Source organism: Panthera pardus, unplaced genomic scaffold, assembly GCF_024362965.1.
Source record: "Panthera pardus isolate Hobbes unplaced genomic scaffold, ASM2436296v1 HiC_scaffold_16, whole genome shotgun sequence".
In the NCBI taxonomy this organism is placed as follows: Eukaryota; Metazoa; Chordata; class Mammalia; order Carnivora; family Felidae; genus Panthera; species Panthera pardus.
In genome coordinates, this window is record NW_026526721.1 from 15,988,448 (window position 1) to 16,013,584 (window position 25,137).

The following is a 25,137-nucleotide window of genomic DNA, read 5'->3' on the forward strand; positions in this document are numbered from 1 at the left end:
CAATTTCCTTCATAAGCTTTCTATAGTTTGCAGCATACAGATCTTTTAAATCTTTGGTTAGGTTTATTCCTAGGTATTTTATGATTCTTGGTGCAATTGTGAATGGGATCAGTTTCTTTATTTGTCTTTCTGTTGCTTCATTATTAGTGTATAAGAATGCAACTGATTTCTGTACATTAATTTTGTATCCTGAGACTTTGCTGAATTCATGCATCAGTTCTAGCAGACTTTTGGTGGAGTCTATCGGGTTTTCCATGTCATCTGCAAAAAGTGAAAGCTTGACTTCATCTTCGCCAATTTTGATGCCTTTGATTTCCTTTTGTTGTCTGATTGCTCGTGCTAGAACTTCCAACACTATGTTAAACAACAGCAGTGAGAGTGGACATCCCTGTTGTGTTCCTGATTGCAGGGATAAAGCTCTCAGGCTTTCCCCATTAAGGATGATTTTAGCTGTGGGCTTTTCATAAATGGCTTTTATGATGTTTAAGTATGTTCCTTCTATCCCGACTTTCTTGAGGGATTTTATTAAGAAAGGATGCTTTATTTTGTCAAATGCTTTTTCTGCATCGATTGACAGGATCATATGGTTCTTATCTTTTCTTTTATTAATGTGATGTATCACACTGATTGATTTGCGAACACTGAACCAGTCCTGCAGCCTAGGAATAAATCACACTTGATCATGGCGAATAATTCTTTTTATATGCTGTTGAATTCAATTTGGTAGTATCTTGTTGAGAATTTTTGCATCCATATTCATCAGGGATATTGGCCTGTAGTTCTCTTTTTTTTGGGTCTCTGTCTGGTTTGGGAATCAAAGTAATGCTGGCTTCATAGAATGAGTCTGGAAGTTTTCCTTCCCTTTCTATTTTTTTGGAACATCTTTAGAAGGATAGGTATTATCTCTGCTTTAAATGTCTGGTAGAATTCCCCAGGGAAGCCATCTGGTCTTGGACTCTTATTTGTTGGGAGATTTTTGATAACTGATTCAATTTCTTCACTGGTTATGGGTCTGTTCAAATTTTCTATTTCTTCCTGTTTGAGTTTTAGAAGTGAGTGGGTGCTTAGGAATTTGTCCATTTCTTCCAGGTAGTCCAGTTTGTGACATATAATTTTTCATAGTATTTCCTGATAATTTCTTGTATTTCTGAGGGATTGGTTGTATTAATTCCATTTTCATTCATGATTTTATCTATTTGGGTCCTCTCCCTTTTCTTTTTGAGAAGCCTGTCTAGAGGTTTATCAATTTTATTTTTTCAACAAACCAACTCTTGGTTTCATTGATCTGCTCTACAGTTTTTCCAGATTCTATATTGTTTATTCCTGCTCTGGTCTTTATTATTTCTCTTCTTCTGCCGGGTTTGGGGTGTCTTTGCTGTTCTGCTTCTATTTCCTTTAGGTGTGCTATTAGATTTTGTATTTGGGATTTTTCATGTTTTTTGAGATAGGCCGGGATTGCAATGTATTTTCCCTTCAGGAATGCCTTCGCTGCATCCCAAAGTGTTTGGATTGTTGTATTTTCATTTTCATTTGTTTGCATATATTTTTAAATTTCTTCTCTAATTGCCTGGTTGACCCATTCATTCTTTAGTAGGATGTTCTTTAACCTGCATGCTTTTGGAGGTTTTCCAGACTTTTTCCTGTGGTTGATTTCAAGTTTCATAGCATTGTGGTCTGAAAGTGTGCATGGTATGATCTCAATTCTTTTATACTTATGAAGGGCTGTTTTGTGACCCAGTATGTGATCTGTCTTGGAGAATGTTCCATATGCACTTGAGAAGAAAGTATAGTCTGTCGCTTTGGGATGCAGAGTTCTAAATATATCTGTCAAGTCCATCTGATCCAATATATCACTCAGGGCCTTTGTTTCTTTATTGATTCTCTGTCTAGATGTTCTATCCATTGTTGTAAGTGGAGTATTAAAGTCTCCTGCAATTACCACATTCTTATCAATAAGGTTGCTTATGTTTGTGATTGTTTTATATATTTGGGGGCTTCTGAATTCAGTGCATAGACATTTATAATTGTTAGCTCTGGATAGACCCTGTAATTATTATATAATGCCCTTCTTCATCTCTTGTTACAACCTTTAATTTAAAGTCTAATTTGTCTGATATAAGTATGGTTTTTCCAGCTTTCTTTTGACTTCCAGTAGCATGATGGATAGTTCTCCATCCCCTCACTTTCAGTCTGAAGGTGTCCTCAGGTCTAAAATGAGTCTTTTGTAGACAGCAAATAGATGGGTCTTATTTATTTATTTATTTTTATCCATTTGGATACCCTATGTCTTTTGGTTGGAGCGTTTAGTCCATTTACATTCAACGTTATTATTGAAAGATATGGGTTTAGAGTCATTGTGATGTCTGTAGGTTTCATGCTTGTAGTGATGTCTCTGGTACTTTGTGGTCCTTGCAACATTTCACTCACAGAATCCCCCTTAGGATCTCTTGTAGGGCTGGTTTAGTGGTGGTGAATTCCTTCAGTTTTTGTTTGGGAAGACCTTTATCTCTCCTTCTGTTTTGAATGACAGACTTGCTGGATAAAGGATTCTTGGCTGCATATTTTTTCTGTTCATCATATTGAAGACTCCCTGCCATTCCTTTCTGGCCTGCCAAGTTTCAGCAGATAGGTCTGCTACTCCCCTCATGTGTCTACCTTTGTATGTTAAGGCCCATTTATTCCTAGCTGCTTTCAGAATTCTATCTTTATCCTTGTATTTTGCCAGTTTCACTATGATATGTTGTGCAGAAGATCGATTCAAGTTACATCTGAAGGGAGTTCTCTGTGCCTCTTGGATTTCAATGCCTGTTTTCTTCCCCAGATCGGGGAAGTTCTCAGCTATGATTTGTTCAAGTACATGTTCAACCCCTTTCTCTCTCTCTTCTTCTTCTTCTGGAATTCCTATGATAAAATATTGTTCCATTTGATTGCATCACTTAGTTCTCTAATTCTCCCCTCATACTCCTGGATTTTTTTATCTCTCTTTTTCTCAGCTTCCTCTTTTTCCATAATTTTATCTTCTAATTCACCTATTCTCCCCTCTGCCTCTTCAATCCATCCTGTGGCTGCCTCCATGTTGTTTTGTACCTCATTGATAGCATTTTTAATTCATTATGACTATTTTTTAGTCCCTTGATCTCTGTAGCAATAAATTCTCGGCAGTCCTCTATGCTTTTTTCAAGCCCAGAAGTTAATTTTATGACTATTACTCTAAATTCTTGTTCTGTTATATTGCTTAAATCGGTTTTGATCAATTTATTAGCTGTCGCTACTTCCTGGAATTTCTTTTGAGGAGAATTCTTCCATTTTGTCATTTTGGCTAGTTTTCTGTCCCTTACACGTTTTAAAAGCTTGTTGTGTGCTCTACACCTGTGAGCACTGCTATATTAAAGGAAGGTCATACACTGTCCTGGGCTTGGCCCTTCAGGAGGTGTTTTCTCGGGGATTGTTACTTGCTCTCTGTTGTGACTTTGGTTATCTTATTACCCTACTCGTAGTGATATTTTGGACCCTCCACCAGGTGTGCTTTGATTTGTTCCTTGGAGTATCCCTGTAAAGGAAAACAGATAGACAAACAGGAGACAAAAACATGCAAACACACAAAATAACACAAACAAACAAATAAACAAAAACAAAAACCTAAAGACTAAAAAAAACCCCCAAACACCGACTACAAGTACAGAAGAGGGTGGAGGCGGTGCCATGGAAGAGAACATACAAAGAGAGAAATGACAGGAGCGGGGGAGAAAAGAAAAAATAAACATGGACTAGGCAGAGAGACTAAAAGGCTTAATCCGGAGAGAGAGAAAGGGAAATAAAGAAGGAGGCGGGGAAAACGAAACGAAGATACGGTTACCCAGACAGAGAAACTCTACCGCTTGATTATTCCAGAGAGAATGTTGGGTAAAGAAGGAGGTGTAGAACATGTGTCAAGACAACGGATTAAATTTGTCTGTTTAGACAGACCAATAACCTGAGTAACCAGCCTAGGGGAGGGAAGAGATAAGGAGGAGAAATGGGCGGGTGGGTGGGGGAGAATATATCTGTATATCCAGAATTGACCCAGAGTTAATCCAGGCAATGCTGCGTGGCTGGTCGGGAGGAGCTGTCTGCAGGGTGGTGCCACTCGGGTGGGTAAGCAGTTACCCAGTGCAAGGGGGCGGGGTTTGGCGTATTCTGAACCCACCTCTACTGTGGGTCTGGGAGTGATCCCTGAGGCCCCGCCTTGGTCGTGGTGGGGGGTGGGGGTGGGGGTGGGGAATGGAATGGTGATCCCCAGTCTCTTCTCCGTGGAGCCCACCCGGTGGACTCCGTTTGAGTCGTCCGCACTGTGCGGCAGGCGCAGACGGATCGGTCCTTCTCGCTTGGCCAACTCCCCTGACCGTGCACTTGGCTGGGATTCAAAGTCCCGCTCCGTGCGCTCTGGCGCTGGGAAAGCGCCTCTCAGTGCAGCGATGTGTGGCCCCGGCTGGCTTTGTCTGTGCCGCCACACTTCTGGGAGGACCGACTTCTCCTACTGTGGACTCAGAGCCGCTGCCCCCCGCGAGCCCCCAGGGTGGCAGACGCAGGCAGTTCTGTGCTATGGCGCAGTCCTCCAGGGAGGGAACCGCTTTCTCCAGCTGCGGACTGAGCCCCTGACCTACCACCGCACCCAGGCCCAGCTCCCCTCCTCCCCAGGGGCGCGAACAGGGAGCCGGCCCCAGTCCGAAGAAAGCCCCCCAGTTAGAGATGGGATCCCCCTCAGCCTCAGTCCGAGGCCTCTCTCCTGGCCAGATAGGGTCCTGCACTTTCCCAGCCACTGTTTCTCTTCTTCCCTCTGTCTCTCTGCAAAGGGGGTCCCTCCACTCCGTGCCCATGCAGCCTTTTTTATCTCCCCCAGTTTGCAGTTACCCACCTATCTTTTTTCCAGCTTTCCCATTTTCTTCCTAGTAGATTCAGTCTCTTTTCCTCCCAGACTCTGGTGTTCAGAGTCCTTTGGCTTCTACACTTCTTTGTTTGAGAACATAGGAAGCATGGATTCCCCCTACTTCTCTACCATGTTGCCCCCTCCTTACCTTAATGTCCTCTTAACTGGATTACATCTGCAGAGACCCTCTTTCCAAATAAGATCGCACTGATAGGTTCTGGTTGGACATGAATTGGGAGTGGGGCCGGGGGTGGGGGGTGGTGAGAACTAGTCAACCCAGTACAGTCAACTATTAATGTAGCTATCTCACCTTGTGGGTTTGTCTGATGTATCTTCCTCCATCCCTCTATTTCCAGTCTTAAAATGTACTTACACTTCAAGTCTTTTATTATCACTATAATTGAAATTAAAAAAAAAATCAATCATAATATCTATTTACATAGCTTACTTCCATTATTTGGATAATGGAGGTATTCTAAATTATATCACTTTATCTTTTTTTTTTTTCTTTAAAGATTTTATTTTCAAGTAATCTCTGCACCCAAGATGGGGCTCGAACTCACAACCCTGAGATCAAGAGTTGCATGCTGTACTGCCTGAGCCAGCCAGGCGCCCCCTATCACTTTACCTTTGGATTCGCCCCCTTTTCTTATTTTTTTTAATTAGGCTTTTTGCTTTCTAATTTGCTGCTTACCTCTCCTGTTTCTACTATTTTCATAGTTGCCCTTGAACTCTGACCATACTGTATTGGTTTCCTAGGGTTACTGGAACAAATTACCACAACCTCAGTGATTTAGAACAACAGATATTTACTCTCTCACAGTTCTGGAGGCCAGAAGTCTGAAATGGGTTTCTCCGGTCCAAGACCAAAGTGTCAGCAGGGCCTGACTCCCTTGGGAGGCTCTAGGGGAGAATCATTTCCTTGCCTTTTTTAGCTTCTAGAGCTCATTCCTTGCATTCCTTGGCTTGTGGTCCCTTGCTCCTTCTTCAAAGTCAGCAGCATGATCATAATACCCTCTCCTCTTTTGATTTAAAATCTCCCTCTTCTTGTCTTTTATAAGACACTTGTGATTCTACTCAGGGCCCATCTGGATAATCTAGGGTAATCTCCCCATCTCAAAATCCTTAATCATATCTGTGAAGTTCCTTTTGCCATATAAGGTAACATTCACATGGCTCTAGGGATTAGAACGTGGATATCTTGGGGGCTATTATTGAGCCTACCACACATGCATATCAAAATTAAGTCATATCTTTACCTCCTGAACAATAATACAAAGAGGACTTAGAATACTTTCACCCTTAACAAATGCCCTAGTTAATTTATATGCAACTGTTTTCAGTATTTTAGTTATTATTTTCAAACCACAGAAACCACACCATAATTATTAATAGTATTTTATATAATGTTTGTTTGCATTTATATACATATTTTCCATTTTATTTGTCATCAGTAATTCTTCCATTTGAGACTTTTGGGATGTTTTTCCTTTCTCCTGAAATACGTCTTTTAAAAGTTTCTTTATTGTAGATCTCTTGTTGGTAAACTCTGTCATTTTTATCTCTAAATATTACTTTTAAAAACCATTCATTTGTGGGGCACTTGGGTGGCTCAGTCAGTTAAATGTCTGACTCTTAGTTCTGGTTCAGGTCATGACCCCAGAGTCGTGGGATCCAGCCCCCCCCCCCCCGCAACCCCCCATTGGGTTTTGTGATGACAGCACCAGCCTGCTTGAGATTCTCTCCTTCAGTCTCTCTCCCCCGCTTGTGTGTACTCTCTCAAAAAAACAAAACAAAAAAACAGCAACAACAAAACTAAACCTTCATTTATGCAAGTTTTGTTGGAACAAAATAGATAGACTGTTAGTCCCAACACTTTGAGGATGTTATCCCACTAGCCTCCGGCTTTCATTTGTTGTGAGGCTGTTCAAGAGATCTGTTGTTACTTTATAGTTTCTTTGTAGCAATGTTGGCAAACATATTAAAGGGACAAATAGTAATACTTTGTGGTTTGTGGGCCATATGGTTTCTGGGGTCTAAGCTGTAACTACTCAATTCTGTCACTAGAGGCCAAAGCAGCCCCACCCAACACATAAGTGAACTGGCATGGCTGTGTTCTAATATCTTAGTGATGAAAACGTTTGCCAGCCCCTGCTGGAGAGTGAGTTATACCTTCCCTTTGATTAAAGCCTTTTTTTTTTAATGTTAATTTTTTATTTTTGAGAAAGAGAGAGAGAGAAACAGAGAGAGAGAAACAGCATGCAAGCAGGGGAGGGGCAGGGAGAGACGGAGACACAGAATCTGAAGCAGTCTCCAGGCTCTGAGCTGTCAGCACAGAGCCCAACGCAGGGCTCGAACTCATGAACCACGAGATTATGACCTAAGCCGAAATCGGACACTTTACCAACTGAGCTATCCAGGCATCCATCCCTCCTTGATTACCTTTTAAGAGCTCTTTGCCTTTGATGTTTTGAAATGTCACTGCTATATGTCTAGCATATTTTCTTTTTGTTTGTGCTTCTAGAATCTATCTTCTTTTTTAAAAGTCAATTCTGGAAAAATATTACCCATGATCTTTCCAAATATTGCCTTTCTTACATACTTTTCGGGACTCTTGTTTTGCCAGACCTTTTCATTCTATCCTTCATAATCATTATTGCTCCTTCATGTTTTCCTTTGGTCTCTGTGGGTGGCACTATATGAATTTTTCTCCAGTTCACTAATTCTATTTTTAGCTATTTATCCTGTCCATGGTGGGTTTTGATTTTAGGAATTCTGCTTCTCATTTTTAGAAAATAACTTCTGGAAAAACTGTTCTTATTTAAGGTAAGATAAACTTGTTGGTATATATTTATCAGAAAATGCAAACGCATGTGCACTGGAAGATACAAATGTGGTCACAACAGAAAAAAAGTAGAAGGAATCCAAATGTTCAACAGTAGAATAGATAAATTTTGATATAGTCATATGATAGAAATAATAAGGATGAATATACAAAAAATGAAAATGAACAAATCGTTGCCATAGACAACTGCACAGAAGAATCTCATAAAAACACTATTGAGTGAAAGAATTCATGACTCATGGACATAAGTTCAAAGGAGGAAGACCTGATCTATAGTATAAGGAACGTAACAGAATTCTAAGATGGCCTGCAAGGTTCACTCCGACTGCTGTACATGCACTGTGTTATCCCCACGCTCTGACTGTGGGTAGGACTTGTGGATACGACTTGATTTCTCCCCTGTCATTACGTTACATTAAATGGCAATGGCAAAAAATTTTTGCAGTTGTAATTAAGGTCCCTCAACAGTGGAGTCTGAATTAATTAATTAAAAGGAACATTGGAGTGCCTGGGTGGCTCAGTCGGTTAAGCATATGACTTCAGCTCAGGTCATGATCTTGCAGTTCGTGGGTTTAAGCCCCGCGTGCGGCTCTGTGCTGACAGCTCAGAGCCTGGAGCCTGCTTCAGATTCTCTGTCTCCCTATCTCCCTGCCCTTCCTCCACTCATGCTCTGTCTCTTGCTCTCTTAAAAATAAACATAAAAAAAATAAAAGGGGGGTGCCTGGGTGGCTCAGTCAGTTGAATGTCCGACTCCGGCTCAGATCGTGATCTCACAGTTCATGAGTTTGAGCTCCGCATCGGGCTCTGTGCTGATAGCTCAGAGCCTGGAGCCTGTTTTGGATTCTGTGCCTCCCTCTCTGCACCCACCCACTGCCCCCCATGCTCTTTCTCAAAATTAAATAAACATAAAATAATTTTAAAAAAATAAAAGGAAGATTATATTGGGTGAACTCGTCCTATCCAGGTGAGCCCTTTAAAAGGGCCTCTAGGCCCTCATGTAGTTTTGAAGGTAGAGAAATTCTACTGCTGGCCATAAAGAAGCAAGTAGCCATTTTGTGAACTGTGGAGGTGATTATGGTACAAAGATCTGAGAGAAGCCTGTAGGTGAGAATTGTCCCTAGCTGACAGCCAGAAAACAGCAGCTTTAGTCCTGTAACCACCTGAAAAAGGACCTTGAGCCCTGGATGAGATCATAGCCAGGACCAACACCTTTACTACAGCCTGGAGAGATTCTAAGCAGCGAATCCAGCTCACTATACCCACGGCCCTGACCCAAAGATACTGGGAGACAATACATTTGTGTTGTTTAACACCAACACCAGTAAAGTTACAGTCGTCAGCTATGCAGAAATAAACTAACACAAAAAGCCAGACAATGGTTTCCCTTGGGGAAATCTCCCATTCATGACTGGGAATGAAATCTGGTGTAGCTTCTGGAATGCTGGTAATGTTCTGTTTCTTGATTTGGGTGTAGTATAAATGGATGTTGACTTTATAAAAATCCATCAAACTATACAGTCTATAAGGTATGTTCCACCTCAATACAAAGTTTACATAAAAAGAAAAATGAAAACAGATGGATATAGACATTGGTATGTATTGTGTTATTTTATATGTAAAGTAATTTTAGTGCACGTATGAATCAACTACACATAGGATGATTTACATTTATTCATAAGGGTTCCTAACATGGCTATGTTTCTCTTCATCTGCTCCTGAGTCATTTCAGTCCTGTCCTAATTTTTCTCTTTTTTCAGTCCTGTCTCAATTTGTATTCCTTTTTCTCCCCAGAAAAAGGAATGAGGGAAAGTATGAAGGAAAAAGAAAAAAAAAAAAGAACTACAACTAAATTTTGGAATGCAATATTAACAGTTTTAAAATACACTGTGTATTTTTGGTGAGTATAAATTAACACTAATGCACTTCCATGTCTCTATTTCTCATTTTTAAAAGTTGACTTCAATTTGTTCTTTCCAAACAGCATCTTCTTGTGAGCTTTTCTTTGATTATGTTAACTCTTTAAACACGTCAAACATTCCACAATCTGAACGTAGCAATTCCACTGTTTATATTCCTTAGGTGTCCAATTCTGTTAATTTTTCCTTCTGTTCTCATTGATTGTAGCTTCTCCGTGATCAACAGTTTAGATCATTTTAATGTTAGCTTTTTCACGTTAATGTTGCCGCCTCATATAGATATGAATTAAATCCTACAGCAGAGGGTAGCACAGACCCAGGGTCTGATTTCTCATAGATTATTACTGTTTTTCTTTTCATTCAAGGTACTAAGTTTTTTTTGTTGCTTCCCTTGGGCCAAATGATGCGGTTTTACAGGTCCTCTTTTTTCCTGTATTTAACAGCTCTTTTTGACACAAAAAGAGCTGGATTTGCAACTCTCCTCCTGAAGGCTCAGGGCCATGGTTCTTACTGACCACCAGGACGTAGCATCCACTTTTCACACTAGTATTGTTTTCTCTTGTTTGTAGAAATGCAGGTATTTCCCTGTCTTTAATTATTGTATTAGTCTCCTAGTCACCATGACCCTAGGAGAAATGTATTTTCTCACAGTTCTGGAGCCTGGAAGTCCCAGAGCAAAGCACCGGCAGGTTGGGTTTCTTCCGCAGTCTTTCTCCTCGGCTTGCAGACAGCTACCTTCTCACTGCATCTTGTAGGGTTTTGTTCTGTGTCCAAGCACCAACCACCGCCCGCCCCGGTGTCTCCATGTCCCTACCGGCCCCCACCCCCCGCCCTGGTGTCTCCATGTCCGGATTTCCTGTTCTTGTAGGAACCCCAGCCAGACTGGATCAGGGCCCATCTTAACAGCCTCATTTAACCATAATCACCTCTTTAAGGCCCCGTCTCCAAACACAGTCACATTCTGAAGTACTGGGGCCTAGAATGTCAACATATGAATTTTGGGGAGACACAATTTACTCCATAACAACTATACAAGTGAGGTTTTGGGAGTTTTTGAAGTTATTTCTATGTTTCTAATTTAAGCTGACAGAAGTCCTCTATGCTAATTTTAAAGTGTTTCAAGCATTATCTGAAAATATTCAAGACCCCACTCCCCAAGCTCACAATAAAGTTCTAAGCTTTTCATAACCTTTTTTTTCCCCCTGGGATACAAGAGATTGGCTGTAAGATTTCAGATGGCACTATTTCCGGGAAGGAGAATAGATTTTCAGATATTAGATTTAAGTAAATACTAATTTGGCATCTTTGCTGCTTTCAGCACAAGCAAATGGAAAGAAAGCATCTGGGAATCCGACCTGTGTCTAAGTGCTGCCATACTGGCCTGACCCTTCACTACTGAGCTCCTTTGAACAAGTTATTTAATCTTTCTGAACATCAAAGGTAATTTCACTCCTTCTGTGGATTGTCCTAAGGATTAAATAAGAATGCTATTTAAAACAGTAGTTCTAAAATTTGGTGGGCTACCTTAAGTAACAGGGGGAAGCACATTTTAAACGGTACAGGTTTTGGGTCTGCTCAGCAGAGGGTTCCACGGGTCTGTGGTGGGGCTCAGGAATTTATAATCTTAAAAAGCTTCTCCAAGTGACACTAAACGTAGCCGAATTAAAAATTAATTCTAGATTCTGCTCACTCAGATCCTATAGTCCTGTTCTTTGAGTTTGATAAATATTATTTTAAATGGTATAGAAGTTATGGAAGAAGAGGTTCCTAAACTTAGTAAAGGTAATTTGACATTTCCTAAAAGATGCATGTCAGTTTTTAAATTTTGTTTTCATGTTTTTATTTATTTTTGAGAGGCAGAGCCTGAGCAGGGGAGGGGCAGAGAGAGAGAGAGAGAGAGACACAGAATCCGAAGCAGGCTCCAGGCTCTGAGCTGTCAGCACAGAGCCCGACGTGGGGCTCGGACACACGGGCCATGAGATCATGACCTGAGCCAAAGTCGGGCGCTTATCTGGCTGAGCCACCCAGGCACCCCTTTGTCAGCTTTTAAAAGTGTGATTAACCTAAGAGCTGTGAGTTTGTTTATATACAACTCTCCTTGATCTAAGAAAAAATGTATAGCAGTTTGCAAGATATATTCAAGAAGAAGATAGAAGTATATGACAAAAGCATAAAAGGTAGGAAAAATCTGACCAGTGAGAAACATGGAGGCTGGAGGCATTCTAAATAATAGAAATAGAATGGAGACAATGAGCAAGTGAAAGTAAATTAAAAAAATTTTTAATAATGAAAACCTTCTTAAAATTATACAAGTAACTGGGGTTGTGCAAATAACCCATAAAAGAGTGAAAGTCCCTCTGTTCCTTCCTGCCATTTCCCTTCTGAGACTTCTTTTTTTTTTAAAGAGCATGTAAGCAGGGGGGAAGGGTAGAGGGAGGCAAGAGAATCTCAAGCAGGCTCCAGGCTCAGCAGAGAACTCAACATGGGGCTCAACCCCACGACGCTGGGATCATGACCTGAGCCAAAATCAAGAACCAGACTCTCAACCAGCTGAGCCACCCAGGCTCCCCATGAGACTTACTTATATAGACATATAGACATGCCCTCTCTGTTGGTTTTTTAAAATTATACATACAGGATAATACTGTTTTGTAATTTGCTCTTTTTCACTTGATGGTACATTATGAACCCCTTCAGGTTCAGTGTACACAAACCTAACTCATGTTTAGTGGCTGGATAGGTGACTCACATTCAGGTTTTATATGTAAAATACACATAATATATCTTGGATACGCATTTACTTGCACTTATGCAAAAATTTCCATAGACTTGATTCCTGGGTAAAAGGGACTGCTATATCCTTCTACCTTCTACCTTCTTCTATATTATCTGACAATTCTATACTTGTTAACCAAGAAATGACTTCAGTTTCACAACATGCTGAATATATTCCGCTTCTCTCTCTCCATATATTTATACATACATTCAACATCATCTATATTATCAATATACGCACATTCAGCACAATACACGGCACTTGGTGAACTTCAGGACTGAGAGGGCTTCTCGGCCTGCTTGCCTGGAAAGTGCCACAGTCCCTTGTAGACCCTTTGTTGTCATTGTTTTCAAAATTTCTTCTAAAATGAAAATTAAAACAAAAGGTAAAATCGAATTAAAACCATCTGGTGAAGACGGTATGATCACTAAACAGTTTAATAAAGATGATAGAGACAGACGATTTGCAAGTTCTCCTCATCTGCGAAAACAATGTATTCCAAGTAAATTTCTATTAAAATGGACTTGAGTCAGATGGGAGCACTCTGTATTTTCAAGGCGTCGCTGAGAGTCTCAATCAGACTGAAAGGCCCTGCCCTGCCGTGGAAGCTACTCCGAACTCAACAGAAACATGAACTACACTTGTCATTACAGCAAGTGATTTGTTCAGCTGCTTGGCTCCAATCTTGGCCTCACACGCTTCCTCTGGGATGAAAAAAGTCAGTGAAGGTGGGCAAATGTATAGTGACAGTACACAGTGGAAGGAAGTAGCTTATCTCTTTTGGGCACATTGAAAAAAGCAACATCTTCCCTTTTGTAAATAAATAATACTAAAGACTGAGTTAAGAAAATGGAGCTACAAACAACCTGAGACAAAACTTAGTCATCATGATGTGATTTAAGGGGCTGAGAACATAAGGTAAAGATAAAAATCAAACTTGTGTACAGAAAGAGAAGAAGGACTCAGGTCAGTTTAGTTACACAGTAATCTAACCAAGATCTCAACATCCATACCATGAGATAGCTTTCATGATGGAACTTCACCTGAACTGAACATTACGTAGCACAACTCGTCAAGGGCATGAAGATTACAAGGGGGAGACAAAATTCAAAATATTCAGGATGAGGTGTTAAAAGAAGAAATTACAGATTTTGTGTCTGAATATTAATTTATTAATTGAGGGAAAAATGCGCCCCCCCCTTAAAAAAAAAAAACAACAGTACTTTCTAAAACCAAGAAAAACTATGTCTTAAAAATCTCTCTCTTCTTTCAAGATGAATGTTATGTTTGTATGAGCTGTTGTCAGTGATTATATTGACAATATTTCAGGTTACTTTATAAATTATACTCTTTAACATGATTAAATTATGATTTCAGCACAGTCAGTGGTTAAAAGATAAACTGGTCTGTATTACCTGGATTATTTTCTTTAATGGTAACTAAATAGAATAATCCTCTTGGTGACAGAAGATCCGCAGCCAGTGGGAAGAACCTGTCCATGACTTCTCGACCATTTCTGCCACCGGCCCAAGCAGCCTCTACTCCGTGACTTCCCACCTGTGACCATTTAGAAAAGACTTTTGTATCTATTCATTTAGAATCATTTAGAATCACAAACAGTTACATTTAGAATCACAAACAGAATCTTTTTGACAAGTAACATTTACCAAACAAGTACTGTATACACTTTGTATTTTACTGCTGTCCAGGAGGCAGTAAAGTTGAATCTGAGCCCCACCGTTTCCTAGCCATGTGATCTTATGTAAATTTGTAATTTTTATGAGTTTCCTCCCTTATCTATAAAACCAGGAAAACAATAGTTTCAACAGTAAAATTATAACAATTATTTTTTTCCATTTTTAGGAATAACTGAAGAAATATATTTAAAGTTTGAAAACAGGGCCCTGTACATATCAAGTGCTTAGTAATAGCTGTTACTATTTCTGCAATGCTTATGTTGATAGACATAGGTAATTCTTATACTTAATATAGAACAATCAGGAAGAAACTAAAAGAGAGATCCTATATTATAAAATATCTACTTTGCAGGAAGTTAGTTTCAAAATGCCCCACTGCATCTGGCTCTTTTCTAGATTAAAGTATGAATTGTATAGACCTTTTTTAAGGAATCCATTTAATATATAAAGGCTCACCAAAGCATTTTCTTCCTGTAACAATCTAATTCTATTGTAGAAGCAAAACCCGTGAGAGTTCATACAGTATTAAAAATCATTAGATTCTTATTGTATATTGTTTCAAAACTAAAGAATTCAAAAAATATTTTAACCCTAACAATTATTTTCTTTCCATATCTATAGTTTAAATTAATTGTATAAATCATGCCTGTTGCTTTTATTCATATAAAATGGCATGTTTCTCCATTAAAATAAATTTCTTTATGCCTTTAACTATATACATATATTATTTTGTAAATAAGGGAAATATGTTCATATACCTGCCTTAGAAAGAACTGCACTTTCCCCTTTTACTGTTTTGCTGGTCTGTTCCTCCCTCATCTTATATACACACGTTTTTCTTTTTTGTCCACGTTTTACAAAGACAGGATTATGTTCTACATTCTTGCACCATATCTTGCTTTTGTCAATTATCAACACTTTATGGAGAGCTCTTCATGTGATCAGGTATGGTTCTAATTTACTCTTTTAATGGCTGTCTACAATTTTATAATGGAAAAGTTAGCATATCTTAATGTAGCTATTGATGGGCAGCCAAAGTGTTCATTTACTTACTTTTTTTTGTATCTAATTTAAATTATTCCCATATCTACCATACACTTCTCAATACAATTTCCACAAAGTTAATCATATTGGGAAACTTATCAGTTCCTTCCTCCTGGAGATGTCCCCTTCCTGGCATTCCTAGAATCACCTCTTTTTCTGGGGCTCGTGTGTTCCTCTTCCTTGGTTTACCCCTTTATTTTGGTGGAGCCCATTCCCTGGACGTTTTATCAGGTAAAGTGGTCTGTGGACAGAGTGCATGGTGAATGACAGGTTGTGCCAAGCCTGTCTCCTGTCATTCTCTTCCAGAATGGACCAGGATCTCTCTGTGCTAGACCCTGTTCATACGCCTCCCCAGGGATGCTCAGCCAGGTGTATCTGCTTGCGTTAGAAATGCTCCTACAGGAAGGTCTCCTGGCACCAGGCACATTCTTAAGGCCACAAAGGGAGGGTTTCCACCTTTACAAGGAGGAGTCATGTTTGGTGGTCTGCTGTTTGCCTGCTACCTGAGCCTTGCCAGACCTGCTCCTGTTCCTTCAGAGCTCACAGGTACAAGCCAGAGGTTCCTAACCTCGTGTCTCTAGGTATACTATTAAGCACAGCCAAAATTTTTTATAGACACAAACTTAACTATTATTTTTATATCTCCTGGATCTAACCTCTAAGTCTCTTATCTTTTACTTTCATGATTTCCTTCTTTTTATCTTCATGCTCTATGCACTGAAATCTTTCATCTGGTTTCCAGAACACTAATTCAGGTCTTCACGGAGACCATATTCTCTTTTAATTCCTTTCCTAAGGTCTTATTTTGTAAAATATGTTTTTAGGCTCCAGGAGATCTTCATTGTGCTGCACTGTGATTCTGCTCCCCAGCTAATAGCTCAGCTCATGGGAATGCTGACGCTAGCTCTCTCTGTTGGGACTGCAAAATAGCCCAAGGTGCTGTCTACACTCAATTATCTGTATGTCCCAGCAGCTGTAAGGCTCAGGAGAAGCAAGTACATAGCTCAGTCATGGGAATGTGGAAGAAAGGAAGCCTGTTTGCATCCCCATGTTTCCAGAATCTCCTCTGCATTCACAGTCTTGCCAGAAATTTGTAGACCATGATTTAGTTAAGCTAGCCTTAGTCCATTACTAAACTTTGTCTGCCTTGACCATTCTCTCTTTAAATTGGGAAATGGTTGATTTACCTCTTCATTATTGAAGATTTTCCAAATCATCTGTTCCAAGATGATTTCTTTTCCCTACCTGAAATAAGAATCCTCCCCCACCACCTGTGAAAGGAGGAAAACTGAGACTTTCAGAAATAATTACTATATGAATTTAAGGATGATTAGAAATGCTCTTTTGCAAATTTGCCATTTGTGATAAAAGACACACACGAGCAAATTTAAACACACGGCCTGATTTCAATGGGAATTTTAAGGATGAATATGGGTCACTATATTTCATTAGTTTTAGATTCCTTTCCTACGTCTCCCGACATACTCAATTATTGACAATTGTGAGTAATATCAGAGCAGTCTGTGTTAATCAGCAGTTGACTAATGTCATAATGAAGTTCATTTGATTTTATAAAGAAAATAGCTGAAAACATTAATAATTATTTGTTCCATGTCTTACCTCTTCAGGTGGAGTCACTACATAGGGGGGATTAAACACCAGAAGATCAACTTTTTCCTTCAATCTTGGTAGCAAGCCTTTGACCTAAATGTTCAATAGTCAGAATTTTAAGCTGGACTCGGAATTAAAACAGATAAATAAATATATCTTTAAAAATACTCTCCTCCCATGTAGAGAAAAATGTGTGAGAGGGCCAAAAATGTAGACAGAGATAGAGATTAATATTTTTACATTTTCATTCATGCATATAAAGATTATACGCATTTACCTAAAAATATGAAATTAAACTATCAGAATGAACAGAAAATGTTCAAGAAAGCCTCTGTTTTTCAACAGCTAATGCTTACACACTGGTTCACTTTTACAAGATTAAATAAGAAAGCGAGCACTCCTATGTTCTACATAGATATGCACACACTTTAAGGCTATAGCTGTAACTTAAACATTTTCTATCATCGAGGTGTAATGTATTATATATATATATATATTTACTTTCTACTTCTTTAATGACTCATAAATGTATTGGCTGGAACAATTAGAGACCAAAGAAAGGACTGAAAAGAGTGGAAGAGACACTGAAAACATTAATTGTTTGGCATTTTGTAAATCTTTAAACTGGGTTCCAATTTTCTGTGAAACCACAATAAAAATGTCTTTTTTTTTTTTTTAAATAAAAATGTCTTTTTAGGGTATTTTTCAGGGTAAGATGTGATTTAAAGTCTTCTTCCTTTGACTCCTCTGATGATTGAATTAAGTAAGTATTTAAAAAAATCGTGTCTGGTCATGTCACCCTGCACCTTCACAGGCACAGTAAAGTGAAAACACGGTATCTGGGTGGGTTCTCACCTCTAAAGCCATTTACTTCAATTATCACTTTGTACAGACTCTCACCCATGACTTCTGAGGTTGTTTCTTGAGATGGAATAGCTGAGGTACTTCACGGCAGTGTCCAAAGTGTTAGCTCTCTTATTAACATTCTTGCAAGTTCCCCATTTATGCACACGCACTTACCACTTTTTACTATTTTTCTTTAAATGGGCTTTTTTTTGTTGTTAAATAAATTTGCTGTAAAGGGAAATCACTATTACTTTCTGGAAATAGAAATGACTACAAGGATAAATGAGATAAGAGTTAAAAAAAAAAGTTATAGTTAATCATTACTGTTGCCAGGCTGAGAGTGACCCAAGCCATCTGTCTCTATTAGAGAGACATCTGTAAGTGTTTAGAAGGTGTTAAATAACAACAACAAACTGAGACCTTCTCCTGGATGTAATCACAATGGCTGAAAGAGAATTAAAGAGGAAACAGCTTTGACATTATATGATTCAAAGTTATTTAAAACTCAGCCATACCTTCTAATGTTGGGCACATCACTGGCCTATTATTTACATACATTATGAAACACTGCCTTAGAGCTTCCATTTTACCCTGTTTCTAAAAGAAATACTACTTTTATCATTTTTAAGCCTGTTAACTATGTAGTTCAAAGAGAACACTGGAACAGTGTCTTTGAGGAGATGTTGTAAGGTAACTTTTTTTTCTCCATTCTTTTCAAAAGAGAAAAGTGCCGTTTTTGAGGAAAGTAATGAAGATGCATCCTTGTCTGCAGGTAGAAGATGACTAAGGTTAATCTGCTGTTCCCTTTAGGAGCAACACTGGAGAGTGAGGAAATACAGCTGAAACAGCTGAGAGCTTTATTTTCAATTCCATAAAGAAATTAAGCTTCTCACATTGTAAAAAGAAGTCCGGAAGGTAATTTTCCAGAAATGTTCAGTAAGGAAACTAGAAAAGAATTTGCTTTGCAATTGTTTACAATGGCCCTGAGGTACTATATACTAATAACCATTGCAGTACTGGATTTTAAATGGAGGAAAAAACTGATGGATTTAAATAAAGGAAACAACATGGAAAATAATGTGGTTTAAAAGAAAATGGATTTAAATGAGAAAATCACTGATATAAAGTCTAATCACAGGCATCCCTCACCCACTCATATTCAGCTTTCGTGTGGTCTCAGAGCATTAGAACAGATCCAAGAACTGGGAAGTAAGCAAAGAGGCCTCTGACAAGAAGTTTTAAATCCGTATAGCAAAACATGTGCTATTTATTCATGAGAGGTACTTGTTCAGAGCCCCTGAACTCTTAGTTTAAATACAAGTCTAACTAAATCACTTGTTTGGTATTCTAGCACAGAGCACATGAAGAGACAGAGGAAATGCCACTAACAGGTAGCAGTAAAATAAGACAGCATAAAGCAGGTAAAAGGAGAAGATGAGGAGGAGAGGAAATAAGAACTCAAATCTCTGCAGGCTATAGCCCCTCAGCGTGAAGGCAGAAACACCTGAATAAGCCTCTTTATCACAGCACAGGATGATAAATGATGTGCATATTAACGGCCCTGAGTCAGTAAAAGGTCGTTATGTTTAGTTTGTTTTAGGAATGTAAGGAAAGGCATACGATGTATTTGAAAAAGTCTTTCTTCTAAAATTAAAAAAAGAAACAAAGCAAAAGTATTACTTTGTAAACAGGTAAGCTTAGTTACCCAAAACAATGATTTTATTGTGATAATCTATGCCTAGTGTTCTGAATATAAACAAACGTAGAGTTTTGTATATTGACCATAATACCTATGTTCACGCTCACCTCTTCTTTCTTTGCCACACGTCAGCATGAAGAGCTGACTCTGGCATGGGCTACCACGAGCCATGTCCTGAAAGTTGTGAGACACCTACATTTAGATTCCCAAGATCTGGATTTAAATTCTGGATTTATCGGGGTGCCTGGGTGGCTCAGTCGGTTGAGCGTCCAACTTCAGCTCAGGTCATGATCTCGCGGTCTGTGAGTTTGAGCCAGGCATCAGTCTCTGTGCTGACGGCCCAGAGCCTGGAGCCTGCTTCGGATTTTGTCTCCCTCTCTCTCTGCTCTTCCCCGACTCATGCTCTCTCTCTCTCTCTCAAAAATAAATAAAGCTTAAAAAAAAACACTTTTGGGGCGCCTGGGTGGCTCAGTTGGTTAAGCATCCGACTTCGGCTCAGGTCATGATCTCACAGTCCGTGAGTTCAAGCCCCGTGTTGGGCTCTGTGCTGACAGCTCAGAGCCTGAGCCTGCTTCAGATTCTGTGTCTCCCTCTCTCTCTGACCCTCCCCCATTCATGCTCTGTCTCTGTCTCAAAAATAAATAAAACATTAAAAAAAATTTTTTTTAAATAAATAAATAAAAATAAAAAATAAAAAAAACATTTTTTTTAAATTCTGGATTTATCACTTTATTAGTTATGTGACTTTAAAAAATGAATCTCACCTCAGTTTCTACCTCTGTTTAAAAAAAAGATATTCTGAATTTCTTGTATCTCTAAAGTTTTATTATTATATCAAAAACATATTTAATACTAATTACGGACACATTAAAGAAACAAGTTAAAATTTTAAAGGGCAAAACCACCTCAGTGATCCCATGCAAATCACTGGGCCTAAACCAGTCATCTCCATATTTCAATCCTCCTTGGTCATAGTGAGAGATTGAGAGATGGCATATGACCCAAGTTGATCCAAGCAATACTCATTCTGGGGCTTTTGTCAGACTAACTGAATAGAAAGAGCTTCTTACCATGAGGGGGGTTGGGGGTGGGTGGTGGTGAAGAAGCTGTTTGCTGAGGAATAAGATACAGACACGCAAGTATCCTGTTACCATGAAATTAAAGACTACCTAGAAATAGAACCAATAGAGAGAGAAGGTCAGAGCTAAGAAAAAGATGCCTGTCTTATCATTTGAGTTCCTGGAACCAGCTGTGCCTGAAGCCACCCATTCTTTTTACTTAAGTTTGTACTGGATTCTCTGTCACTTCTATCCAAAAGATGACTGATCCATACAAACCAGTAGAAATTCCCTTTGAACTGTGGACAAGATGGACTGCATCAATCAAGAATTTACTTTGAAAATGATGGGGTATACTATTTAGTGGATTAGAAGTTAATTATGACTCAAGCTTCTTTGACCTAAATCATCTTAACATTATCTGAAAAGGAAATGAATATTATTAGACAAGGATTAACAGCTCACCAAGTCTGTAATCACTGGCTGAATGTGGACTTTGTTACAGTGTGCTGTCTCCAGAGTACAAGCTGCTGCCTCAGGGTTGATATCAGTGCACCTATAAACAGAAAAGAAAGAAAACTGTATCTTACATCCCGGAGGTACATCTATTACTGAAAAATTTTAAAATGTTCCACTGCTTTTACATAAAGCAAATTTAGAAAAAAATGAAAATGATTTAATAATGGTGAATGAAAAGAACAAACACTTGTCATATTAATGAAAAAGGTTGTTATATTGACATAAATGTGCAAGAGTAGAAAAATATACATGCATACACATCTGAAGGAATTTATTAAGTTATGAATCCAGGAGCGTCTGTGTGGCTCAGTTGGTTAAGTGTCTGATTCTTTTTTTTTTTTTTTAATGTTTTATTTATTCTTGAGGGAGAGAGAGACAGAGCATGAGCGGGGATGGGACACAGAGAGAGGGAGACACAGAATCTGAAGCAGGCTCCAGGCTCTGAGCTGTCAGCACAGAGCCCGACCCAGGGCTCGAACCCACGAACCGTGAGATCATGACCTGAGCCGAAGTCGGACGCTCAACCGACTGAGCCACCCAGGCGCCCCAAGTGTCTGATTCTTGATACTGGTTCAGGTCATGATCTCATAGTTCGTGAGTTCAAGCCCCGTGTCAGGCTCTGCACTGGTAGTGTGGATCCTCTTGAGATTCTCTCTCTCTCTCTCTCTCTCTCTCTGCCCCTCCCCTGCTCTTTCTCTCTCTCAAAATAAGTAAATAAACTTTAATAAATAAAACATCGAGGGGCGCCTGGATGGCTCAGTTGGTTAAGCGTCCGACTTCAGCTCAGGTCACGATCTCACCGTCCTTGAGTTCGAGCCCTGCGTCGGGCTCTGGGCTGATGGCTCAGAGCCTGGAGCCTGCTTCCGGTTCTGTGTCTCCCTCTCTCTCTGCCCCTCCCCCATTCATGCTCTGTCTCTCTCTGTCTCAAAAATAAATAAACGTTAAAAAAAAAAAATTAAAAAAAAAAAATAAAACATCGAGATTGACGATGTAAAAATAAATAAATTACGAATCCAATGAATACTATGCAGCCACCAAAAACGAAATATTTCTTAAGATTAAAAAAAAAAGTTTATCTATTTATTTTGAGAGAGCGTGAGAGTGAGTGAGAGAGAGAGAGAGAGAGAGAGAAGGCAGCACAGGGGCAGAGAGAGAGGGAGAGAGGGGATCCCAAGCAGGCTCCATGCTTAACCTGACTTGGGGCTCGATCCCATGACCGTGAGATCAGGACCTGAGCTGAAATCAAGAGATGGATGTTCAATTAACTGAGTCACCCAGGTACCCCCCACAAAATGAAATTTAAAAGGAATTTTTGAAAAACATTCATGATACAATATTAAATGAAGAACATAGGAAATGAGGAAAAAAAAGAGGGAAACACATTTGGACCATGATAAAATTTTGAAGTAATTTTTATTTTCTTCTTTATAGTTTCCATACTCTCAAATTTTCTTTAAAAATTTAAGTAGCTTTCATTTTTTTCCAGTAATCAGACTGTTTACCTAAAAAAAAATTCAAATTTAGAAATGACCTAAAATTGTTTTGTTGCTTCTATAATTATGTAGCATGATGGAATAGTTTTGAACATGCAGTTACAATTTTTAGGGAAGAATAATTTACAATGAGTCCTTACTACACTTAAATAGACCCTTTCAGATATATATTATTTATTTACAAAAATGATTCCGTTCAAGTAGTCACACCCCTAGTGAATTTCTTAGCGGAGGATGTGGATAAATTTGATATACTTACACTTACATGTACAAGGCCTGAGGACCTATCATAGAGGCTAGGAATGCAGATACCACTCCAGACCCTGACCCTACTTCAAGGCATATTTCCACTCTAAAAAAAGCAAAATAAAATAAATATTAGTGTAGTAAGATTAAAATACACATTACAGAAAATTACTCTCATCCTACTTTTAATGTATATTTCTCCAGCATCAGTTGTCTGCAAATATATGGAAATATAAAAAAAAATTATAAACATGCTAATTTCTGACACTGCTTTCTGCATATTTAGTACTATTTAACTCAAAATTGGGGTGTGTAATTTGAGTTCATAACATAGATGGCTTTCAATTAATTTCTACAAAACATTACATAAAAACTGTGGAATAAAACTGAGTATTGAAAATATTAACATGAAAGACATCAGCCCTTCCCACAAGGAGCTTCTGGTTTAGTATTTCCTAAAATGACAGGGTCAGTGTTATTACAATATTTATTTATGAAAGAGGTTTTCTCCATCATTTAAAAGTACCTAACATTCATAAATTGATCAGCATATCCTAGGAAAAAAAAGTTCCCCCTTTCTACTAACAGATTTAGAGCAGCAAAGAAATTCCATATTTGCACAGCTATATGCTGAACTGGGAAAATACCAGAGTATCTGGTTTTAGAATATTAACAATAATCTTTAAAATGCTTTTGAATAAATTGTTATATTTTATCCTTCAACTGAATTTATTTCCCTGCCTATGATCTTATATATGCATCAAAAGCACCAATTATCTCCAACACAGAAATGGGTTTGATTAGACTTAGGGAGACTTTCTAGCACCTAACTCCTCAAGTATCCAACAAAAAATGCTAGCTGCTTCTAACTTTTGGAACCGTCCACATCATCTGACAAACCTTTATTATTCTGTGGGAAGGTCTGTTGAATCTTACCAGGCGGCTTTTATTTGAAAATAACTATCATGGTTTCATAAACAATTAGAATTCCAAGACTAGAAGTAATCCCACTTTATAACAAAATCAACTTCTTTCACAGCATACTTTGCAATGCAATTTGTGCTTGTAAATCTTTCTGGGATATCTTAAGACTAAAAGACAAGTTATAAAAACAGTACTTTTCCGTTCTATATTCCAGTAAATCCAAAAGTTCCATCGTTTACAATGAAAAGCTAGTTTAATAAGAGTTGGGACATTTTATATCTGACCAGATTTAAGACAGATAAAGAAACACAATATAAATCTTTAAAGCCTAACAGCTGTTTCATCTTGAGAAAACCAATTTCAAGTCTTGATCTTTACATAAATCTAATTACTCAAATACCTTTCATTTAAAAAATTACAATATAGGTATTCATTTTTTAATGTTACTTAAAATTTATGGGGGCACTTCAACAAGTCAATTTTAACATTTATAAAGTGCTGGGAAAAATTCTATAGGCTGCTAGCTATGTAGCTATTTACAACAATTAAATGAAAAATTAAGTTCTGCAGTCGCACTCGCCACATTTCAGGTGTTCGGTAGCCACACAAGTCTAACAGGCAACTGCTACAGAGCATGCTCTTCAATGGGTTTAAAAATACTTCCCCAAGCCAGTATCTCACTTCATTTCATTTTTGTGCTCTTCCATTGCTCGAGGGTGCTTCTGTGTATTGAGTAAATTAAGTGCCACACGGCTTTTAACATTTACTAAAAAATGTAATATTAATAAGCAATGTTGGTTTTTGGACGTGTTATAGTATCGCTGCGCTCCAGGGCTTTGTGTTCTGCATACTAACAGCTGGAAGGAAAAGATCCATCCTAGCGTGGTAGGGAGCTATGGAGCTCCTGAGACCAAAACAAACGGCAAAAGTAGACAGATCCCTGGCACGCTCATTACATGTATCTACAGGCAAATCCTTAATAACGGCGTTCTGGTCTCAGTGTTCGCCAAGTGGGCTGACACTGCCTCCTCTCCCGGCAGACAGCGTCGGTCCTTTCCTTGGCCCTCCTTCGCTACCGCCTCTCTAGGACGCCCGAGCCCTCTCCCGCTGGGACCCTCGCCCTCCTCGCACCCCATGAGCTCGGCCGCTGCCGCCTCGAGCGCGTCCAGCAGCAGGAACGTATCCTCCGCCGGCTCGTACACATTGCTGAAGGCGCCCCGGCCCACATGTCCGTGCAGCGGCGTCGGGAGACCCGGCGCCGCCATCCCGCTTCTCTCTCCGTCCCACGCGCATGCGCCAAAATTGCGCGTGCGCAAGCTCGGCAGTGGGGGGAGGGGCTTCGGAGGCGGAGAGGCAAATCGGGGCTTCTTTCTAGCAGTCTCTGTAAATGCTTTTGGAATTTGTAAGTGAACAGTTATGTAATCTGCACCTGCTGATATTTGCTTTCTTATTTCGAGTATTTAAATTTGTTTCATTTTATGGATTAGCAGTTGATGCAGGGCATCCTCGATTGTTTTTGACTAAGGGGGGTGGTTTTTTTCTTTTTTCTACATTTAG

At 39.1% G+C, this 25,137-nt stretch overlaps 1 protein-coding gene across 2 annotated transcripts; it reads right to left on the minus strand.

The window, feature by feature from the left end:
* Window positions 1-5,139: 5,139 nt before the first annotated feature.
* N6AMT1 (N-6 adenine-specific DNA methyltransferase 1) lies at window positions 5,140-24,884 on the minus strand. 2 transcript variants are annotated; one of them, XM_053903172.1, is made up of 7 exons: window positions 24,712-24,884; window positions 22,676-22,762; window positions 20,864-20,954; window positions 16,805-16,888; window positions 13,859-14,000; window positions 12,684-12,804; window positions 5,140-5,300 (listed from the first exon to the last, which is right to left on the minus strand). In XM_053903172.1, the coding sequence occupies exons 1-6, from the start codon at window positions 24,843-24,845 to the stop codon at window positions 12,686-12,688; spliced, it is 657 nt and encodes a 218-aa protein (XP_053759147.1). In that variant the 5' UTR covers window positions 24,846-24,884; the 3' UTR covers window positions 5,140-5,300; window positions 12,684-12,685. The 2 variants fall into 2 exon arrangements, with proteins under 2 accessions (XP_053759147.1, XP_019323345.1); XM_019467800.2 differs by lacking the exon at window positions 5,140-5,300 and having other exon boundaries at window positions 9,333-12,804.
* Window positions 24,885-25,137: the final 253 nt, after the last annotated feature.

Coding starts and splice junctions, on each gene's coding strand:
- N6AMT1 (XM_053903172.1), bottom strand. CDS start 24,845: ATGGCGGCGCCGGGTCTCCCGACGCCGCTGCACGGACATGTGGGCCGG. Junction 22,763..24,711: donor GCAGCGGCCGAGCTCATGGG/GTGCGAGGAGGG, acceptor TGCTTTTTTTAG/AGTGGAAATATGCCTTGAAG. Junction 12,805..13,858: donor CATTAAAGAAAATAATCCAG/GTAATACAGACC, acceptor TTTTCATTTTAG/AAGAAATTTTGAAAACAATG.